An 8,995-nucleotide genomic window follows, 5' to 3' on the forward strand; every position below is an offset into this window, starting at 1 on the left:
AGTGTGTGTGTGTATATAGACTGACCTGAATGCTTCTAGAGTGTGTGTGTGTATATATAGACTGACCTGAATGCTTCTAGAGTGTGTGTGTGTATATATAGACTGACCTGAATGCTTCTAGAGTGTGTGTATATATATAGACTGACCTGAATGCTTCTAGAGTGTGTGTGTATATAGACTGACCTGAATGCTTCTAGAGTGTGTGTGTATATATATATAGACTGACCTGAATGCTTCTAGAGTGAGTGTGTATATATATATAGACTGACCTGAATGTTTCTAGAGTGTGTGTGTATATAGACTGACCTGAATGCTTCTAGAGTGTGTGTATATATATAGACTGACCTGAATACTTCTAGAGTGTGTGTATACATAGACTGACCTGAATGCTTCTAGAGTGTGTGTATATATAGACGGACCTGAATGCTTCTAGAGTGTGTGTGTATATATAGACTGACCTGAATGCTTCTAGAGTGTGTGTGTATATATATAGACTGACCTGAATGCTTCTAGAGTGTGTGTGTGTATATAGACTGACCTGAATGCTTCTAGAGTGTGTGTGTGTATATATAGACTGACCTGAATGCTTCTAGAGTGTGTGTGTATATATATAGACTGACCTGAATGCTTCTAGAGTGTGTGTATATATATAGACTGACCTGAATGCTTCTAGAGTGTGTGTGTATATAGACTGACCTGAATGCTTCTAGAGTGTGTGTATATATAGACTGACCTGAATGCTTCTAGAGTGTGTGTGTAATATATATAGACTGACCTGAATGCTTCTAGAGTGAGTGTGTATATATATATATAGACTGACCTGAATGTTTCTAGAGTGTGTGTGTATATACAGGACTGACCTGAATGCTTCTAGAGTGTGTGTATATATATAGACTGACCTGAATACTTCTAGAGTGTGTGTATACATAGACTGACCTGAATGCTTCTAGAGTGTGTGTATATATAGACGGACCTGAATGCTTCTAGAGTGTGTGTGTATATATAGACGGACCTGAATGCTTCTAGAGTGTGTGTGTATATATAGACTGACCTGAATGCTTCTAGAGTGTGTGTGTATATATAGACTGACCTGAATGCTTCTAGAGTGTGTGTGTAAATATAGACTGACCTGAATGCTTCTAGAGTGTGTGTATATATAGACTGACCTGAATGCTTCTAGAGTGTGTGTGATATATATATAGACTGACCTGAATGCTTCTAGAGTGTGTGTGTATATAGACTGACCTGAATGCTTCTAGAGTGTGTGTGTATATATAGACTGACCTGAATGCTTCGAGTGTGTGTGTATATATATAGACTGACCTGAATGCTTCTAGAGTGTGTGTGTGTATATAGACTGACCTGAATGCTTCTAGAGTGTGTGTGTGTATATATAGACTGACCTGAATGCTTCTAGAGTGTGTGTGTGTATATATAGACTGACCTGAATGCTTCTAGAGTGTGTGATAATATATATAGACTGACCTGAATGCTTCTAGAGTGTGTGTGTATATAGACTGACCTGAATGCTTCTAGAGTGTGTGTGTATAATATATATAGACTGACCTGAATGCTTCTAGAGTGAGTGTGTATATATATATAGACTGACCTGAATGTTTCTAGAGTGTGTGTGTATATAGACTGACCTGAATGCTTCTAGAGTGTGTGTATATATATAGACTGACCTGAATACTTCTAGAGTGTGTGTATACATAGACTGACCTGAATGCTTCTAGAGTGTGTGTATATATAGACGGACCTGAATGCTTCTAGAGTGTGTGTGTATATATAGACGGACCTGAATGCTTCTAGAGTGTGTGTGTATATATAGACTGACCTGAATGCTTCTAGAGTGTGTGTGTATATATAGACTGACCTGAATGCTTCTAGAGTGTGTGCGTAAATATAGACTGACCTGAATGCTTCTAGAGTGTGTGTGTATATAGACTGACCTGAATGCTTCTAGAGTGTGTGTGTATATATATATAGACTGACCTGAATGCTTCTAGAGTGTGTGTGTATATAGACTGACCTGAATGCTTAGAGTGTGTGTATATATATAGACTGACCTGAATGCTTCTAGAGTGTGTGTGTATATATATAGACTGACCTGAATGCTTCTAGAGTGTGTGTGTGTATATAGACTGACCTGAATGCTTCTAGAGTGTGTGTGTGTATATATAGACTGACCTGAATGCTTCTAGAGTGTGTGTGTGTATATATAGACTGACCTGAATGCTTCTAGAGTGTGTGATATATATATAGACTGACCTGAATGCTTCTAGAGTGTGTGTGTATATAGACTGACCTGAATGCTTCTAGAGTGTGTGTGTATATATATATAGACTGACCTGAATGCTTCTAGAGTGAGTGTGTATATATATATAGACTGACCTGAATGTTTCTAGAGTGTGTGTGTATATAGACTGACCTGAATGCTTCTAGAGTGTGTGTATATATATAGACTGACCTGAATACTTCTAGAGTGTGTGTATACATAGACTGACCTGAATGCTTCTAGAGTGTGTGTATATATAGACGGACCTGAATGCTTCTAGAGTGTGTGTGTATATATAGACGGACCTGAATGCTTCTAGAGTGTGTGTGTATATATAGACTGACCTGAATGCTTCTAGAGTGTGTGTGTATATATAGACTGACCTGAATGCTTCTAGAGTGTGTGTGTAAATATAGACTGACCTGAATGCTTCTAGAGTGTGTGTGTATATATAGACTGACCTGAATGCTTCTAGAGTGTGTGTGTATATATAGACTGACCTGAATGCTTCTAGAGTGTGTGTGTAAATATAGACTGACCTGAATGCTTCTAGAGTGTGTGTGTGTATATATAGACTGACCTGAATGCTTCTAGAGTGTGTGTGTATATATAGACTGACCTGAATGCTTCTAGAGTGTGTGTGTATATATAGACTGACCTGAATGCTTCTAGAGTGTGTGTGTATATATAGACTGACCTGAATGCTTCTAGAGTGTGTGTGTGTATATATAGACTGACCTGAATGCTTCTAGAGTGTGTGTGTATATATAGACTGTGTATATATAGACTTGGGAAATCTTTTTGTATCCAAATCCCGGCTTTAAACTTCTTCACAACAGTATCTCGGACCTGCCTGGTGTGTTCCTTGTTCTTCATGATGCTCTCTTTTTAACGGACCTCTGAGACTATCACAGTGCATGTGCATTTATACGGAGACTTGATTACACACAGGTGGATTGTGTTTATCATCATTAGTCATTTAGGTCAACATTGGATCATTCAGAGATCCTCACTGAACTTCTGGAAAGAGTTTGCTGCAATGAAAGTAAAGGGGCTGAATAATTTTGCACGCCCAATTTTTCAGTTTTTGATTTGTTAAAAAAGTTTGAAATATCCAATAAATGTCGTTCCACTTCATGATTTTGTCCCACTTGTTGTTGATTCTTCACACAAAAAAATACAGTTTTATATCTTTATGTTTGAAGCCTGAAATGTGGCAAAAGGTCGCAAAGTTCAAAGGGGCCGAATACTTTCGCAAGGCACTGTATATAGACTGACCTGAATGCTTCTAGAGTGTGTGTACATATAGACTGACCTGAATGTTTCTCTTGTAGATCTTGGGGACCGGTCATACCCGGACGTACGTCAAGGAGCACTCCATCGTGGATCCCGAGGAGAAAAAGATGGAGCTTTATTCAACTAATGTGAGTGGAAAGCAGTCCCCTTCTCTTGTATAATCAGGTTTCTGTTGTTGTTGGTATCTTCGTGAACGTTTTATACAAATTCTTGTCTTCTTCTTCGTCCCGCAGATAACTCTAACCAATCTGGTGTCAGTGGATGAACGACTGGTTTACAGACCTCATCCAGACAACCCAGAGGTGTAAGGAGAAACAAATAACACATTACAACCCAGCATGATAACACATTACAACACATTACAACCTAGCATGATAACACATTACGACCTAGCAGGATAACACATTACAACCTAGCAGGATAACACATTACAACCTAGCATGATAACACATTACAACCTAGCATGATAACACATTACGACCTAGCAGGATAACACATGATAACACATTACAACCTAGCATGATAACACATTACAACCTAGCAGGATAACACATTACAACCTAGCATGATAACACATTACAACCTAGCATGATAACATTACAACCTAGCATGATAACACATTATAACACATTACAACCTAGCATGATAACACATTATGACACTTTACAACCTAGCAGGATAACACATTATGACACTTTACAACCTAGCAGGATAACACATTACAACCTAGCATGATAACACATTATGACACTTTACAACCTAGCAGGATAACATAACACATTACAACCTATCATGATAACACATTACAACCTAGCACGATAACACATTACAACCTAGCAGGATAACACATTACAACCTAGCACGATAACACATTACAACCTAGCACGATAACACATTACAACCTAGCATGATAACACATTACAACCTAGCATGATAACACATTATAACACATTACAACCTAGCATGATAACACTTTACAACCTAGCATGATAACACATTATAACACATTACAACCTAGCATGATAACACATTACAACCTAGCATGATAACACATTACTGGTAACCTAGCAGGATAACACATGATAACACATTACAACCTAGCATGATAACACATTATGACACTTACAACCTAGCATGATAACACATTATGACACTTTACAACCTAGCATGATAACACATTACAACCTAGCAGGATAACACATTATAACACATTACAACCCAGCATGATAACACATTACAACCTAGCAGGATAACACATTATAACACATTACAACCTAGCATGACACATTTATAACAACCTGGTATGTGTCGTTTCCACTTACCTCATTTACAAATGAATATTAACTCCCCCTCCACCCTTCCTCTGTACTGCAACTATCTTGTTCCCCCTCCACCCCTCCTCTGTCCCTCTCAGTGCTGTTCTAACTATCTTGTTCCCCCTCCACCCCTCCTCTGTCCCTCTCAGTGCTGTTCTAACTATCTTGTTCCCCTCCACCCCTCCTCTGTCCCTCTCAGTGCTGTTCTAACTATCTTGTTCCCCCTCCACCCCTCCTCTGTCCCTCTCAGTGCTGTTCTAACTATCTTGTTCCCCCCCTCCACCCCTCCTCTGTCCCTCTCAGTGCTGTTCTAACTATCTTGTTCTCCCCCCTCCACCCCTCCTCTGTCCCTCTCAGTGCTGTTCTAACTATCTTGTTCCCCCCCTCCACCCCTCCTCTGTCCCTCTCAGTGCTGTTCTAACTATCTTGTTCCCCCTTCCACCCCTCCTCTGTCCCTCTCAGTGCTGTTCTAACTATCTTGTTCCTCCCCTCCACCCCTCCTCTGTCCCTCTCAGTGCTGTTCTAACTATCTTGTTCCCCCTCCACCTCTCCTCTGTCCCTCTCAGTGCTGTTCTAACTATCTTGTTCACAACCCTCCTCTGTCCCTCTCAGTGCTGTTCTAACTATCACAACCCCCCTCCACCCCTCTTCTGTCCTCTCAGTGCTGTTCTAACTATCTTGTTCCCTCCTCTGTCCCTCTCAGTACTGTTCTGACCCAGGAGGCCATCATCACAGTAAAAGGAGTCAGTTTGAGCAGTTACCTGGAAGGAATGATGGCCCACAGAATGTCAGCTAATGCCAGAAAGGTGCTGTTGTAACCCTAACCCCATACAGTATAACCATACCTCAGAATGCCAGCTAACTCCAGACAGGTGCTGTTGTAATAAGTTACTCTCAGAATCTCCTTAAACGATACTGATGTAACAATCCCTGAGCGTGTTCTGCATGCAGCATTTAGCCTTAATGCTTTCCTGACTGAAGAGAGACGGTCCACGGACCAAACTATCATTAGACGTCTCTGTGTGGCTGACCTCGACCATGTTTTCTCTGAAATGAGTTGGGATGCTCTATCTAAGAGCTTCTCTGTGTGTTACTGTCTCTATAGGGTTGGGATGCTCTATCTAAGATCTTCTCTGTGTGTTACTGTCTCTATAGGGTTGGGATGCTCTATCTAAGATCTTCTCTGTGTGTTACTGTCTCTATAGGGTTGGGATGCTATTGAGTGGATCATTCAGAACTCTGAAAGGGAGAACGTTCCTCTGTGTGAGCTGTACTGACTCTGGTAACTACTCTTCCCTGGCTGAGCTCAGCAGCACCTGACTGGTAACTACTCTTCCCTGGCCTAGCTCAGCAGCACCTGACTGGTAACTATTCTTCCCTGGCTGAGCTCAGCAGCACCTGACTGGTACTATTCTTCCCTGGCCTAGCTCAGCAGCACCTGACTGGTAACTACTCTTCCCTAGCCTAGCTCAGCAGCACCTGACTGGTAACTATTCTTCCTGGCTGAGCTTAGCAGCACCTGACTGGTAACTACTCTTCTCTGGCTGAACTTAGCAGCACCTGACTGGTAACTACTCTTCTCTGGCTGAACTCAGCTGCACCTGACTGGTAACTACTCTTCTCTGGCTGAACTTAGCTGCACCTGACTGGTAACTACTCTTCTCTGGCTGAGCTTAGCAGCACCTGCCTGGCATGCTGCTGTAATGGTTCATGGGGCGGCAGGGTAGCCTAGTGGTTAGAGCGTTGGACTAGTAACCGGAAGGTTGCAAGTTCAAACCCCCAAGCTGACAAGGTACAAATCTGTCGTTCTGCCCCTGAACCCAGTTAACCCAGGTTCCTAGACCAGTTAACCCACTGTTCCTAGGCCATCATTGAAAATAAGAATTCATTCATGTTCTTCTATCAAGACAATTAGAACCAGACAAGGTCCAATACTTTCAGCAATGAAATGGGGAAAAACTTGAAAGCGCCTGTCAACTTTCTGTCTGTTTGATAATAACACTTCTGCTATTGTTGCCTGCAGGAAGGGCCAATCAGAGGACTGTGTCACGACATGATCAGGGACTATGTCATCCTACACCAAGCAGCCAAACCTCCCACATGGCAGCCAGCCCAGACAAACCTCCCACATGGCAACCAGCCCAGACAAACCTCCCACATGGCAACCAGCCCAGACAAACCTCCCACATGGCAACCAGCCCAGACAAACCTCCCTGGTGACAGGCAGCTAGGAATCAGAACCCTCCCTGGTGACCAGGCTTTATAGAGGGCATCACAACCCTCCCTGGTGCCCAGGCTTCATAGAGGGCATCACAACCCTCCCTGGTGACCAGGCTTCATAGAGGGCATCACAACCCTCCCTGGTGACCAGGCTTCATAGAGGGCATCACAACCCTCCCTGGTGACCAGGCTTCATAGAGGGCATCACAACCCTCCCTGGTGACCAGGCTTCATAGAGGGCATCACAACCCTCCCTGGTGACCAGGCTTCATAGAGGGCATCACAACCCTCATCACAACCCTCCCTGGTGACCAGGCTTCATAGAGGGCATCACAACCCTCCCTGGTGACCAGGCTTCATAGAGGGCATCACAACCCTCCCTGGTGACCAGGCTTCATAGAGGGCAATCACAACCCTCCCTGGTGACCAGGCTTCATAGAGGGCATCACAGCCCTCATCACAACCCTCCCTGGTGACCCTCATCACAACCCTCCCTGGTGACCAGGCTTCATAGAGGGCATCACAACCTCCCTGGTGACCAGGCTTCATAGAGGGCATCACAACCCTCCCCGGTGACCAGGCTTCATAGAGGGCATCACAACCCTCCCTGGTGACCAGGCTTCATAGAGGGCATCACAACCCTCCCCGGTGACCAGGCTTCATAGAGGGCATCACAACCCTCCCTGGTGACCAGGCTTCATAGAGGGCATCACAACCCTCCTCCATGCCCATAAGGGAATGTTGCTGTCTGTCAAGTCGACGATCAATAGAAACACAAGGGTTATTAATATATCATCAGAAAGACTGCGATCATTGATCCTTCCACAGAAAGATTTCCCTACTGAGGGATTGAGGCCAACGTTAATGTCCAGGAGGATATTGATTGGATACAAAGGTCTATGATAGATGTAGGTTGTGTGCCATTTAGGATGCTATTTAGGATGACATTTAGAATGCTATTCAGGATGCTATTTAGGGTGCTATTTAGGATGCCATTTAGGGTGCTATTTAGGGTGCTATTTAGGATGCTATTTAGGATGAATTACATATAAAAGCTACAAAATGTCATTCTCCATATGAAATGCGGATGGTATTTGCTATGGAAATTATCTACTGCCATACACTGTATGAAGTATGCATTCAGCATTCTCATACGGGAGGTTCATCCAGGGAATCTGTCACAACATTCTCATACGGGAGGTTCATCCAGGGAATCTGTCACAACATTCTCTTACAGGAGGTTCATCCAGGGAATCTGTCACAACATTCTCTTACGGAAGGTTCTTCCAGGGAATCTGTCACAACATTCTCTTACGGAAGGTTGCTATTTAGGATGCCATTTAGGTGCTATTTAGGATGCTATTTAGGATGAATTACATATAAAAGCTACAAATGTCATTCTCCATATGAAATGCTTCCAGGGAATCTGTCACAACATTCTCTTACGGAAGGTTCATCCAGGGAATCTGTCACAACATTCTCTTACGGGAGGTTCTTCCAGGGAATCTGTCACAACATTCTCTTACGGGAGGTTCTTCCAGGGAATCTGTCACAACATTCTCTTATGGAAGGTTCTTCCAGGGAATCTGTCACAACATTCTCTTACGGAAGGTTCTTCCAGGGAATCTGTCACAACATTCTCTTACGGAAGGTTCTTCCAGGGAATCTGTCACAACATTCTCTTACGGAAGGTTCTTCCAGGGAATCTGTCACAACATTCTCTTACAGAAGGTTCTTCCAGGGAATCTGTCACAACATTCTCTTACGGAAGGTTCTTCCAGGGAATCTGTCACAACATTCTCTTACGGAAGGTTCTTCCAGGGAATCTGTCACAACATTCTCTTACGGAAGGTTCTTCCAGGGAATCTGTCACAACATTCTCTTA

General features: G+C 43.0%; 1 protein-coding gene and 1 long non-coding RNA gene across 4 annotated transcripts in view; both read left to right on the forward strand.

Moving 5' to 3' along the window:
• The window catches only part of prelid3a (PRELI domain containing 3A), a 29,235-nt gene extending 22,256 nt beyond the window's left edge, over nucleotides 1-6,979 (forward strand). The window contains exons 3-7 of one of the 3 annotated variants that reach the window (XM_042315859.1): nucleotides 3,613-3,702; nucleotides 3,808-3,878; nucleotides 5,594-5,696; nucleotides 6,096-6,172; nucleotides 6,914-6,979. In XM_042315859.1, coding sequence (XP_042171793.1) covers nucleotides 3,613-3,702; nucleotides 3,808-3,878; nucleotides 5,594-5,696; nucleotides 6,096-6,167 — 336 coding nt within the window. In that variant the 3' untranslated portion in view covers nucleotides 6,168-6,172; nucleotides 6,914-6,979. Of the gene's footprint in view, nucleotides 1-3,612; nucleotides 3,703-3,807; nucleotides 3,879-5,593; nucleotides 5,697-6,095; nucleotides 6,354-6,913 lie in introns of those variants that run through there. The other 2 variants (XM_042315858.1, XM_042315857.1) reach the window with 2 other exon arrangements.
• Nucleotides 6,980-7,617: 638 nt separating this feature from the next.
• On the forward strand, nucleotides 7,618-8,995 carry LOC121845078. Its single transcript, XR_006082331.1, has 2 exons — nucleotides 7,618-8,430; nucleotides 8,562-8,995. It is a non-coding gene; the product is annotated as an uncharacterized LOC121845078 (long non-coding RNA).

The sequence above is a fragment of the Oncorhynchus tshawytscha genome, unplaced genomic scaffold (assembly GCF_018296145.1).
Source record: "Oncorhynchus tshawytscha isolate Ot180627B unplaced genomic scaffold, Otsh_v2.0 Un_contig_5345_pilon_pilon, whole genome shotgun sequence".
Lineage (NCBI taxonomy): Eukaryota > Metazoa > Chordata > Actinopteri > Salmoniformes > Salmonidae > Oncorhynchus > Oncorhynchus tshawytscha.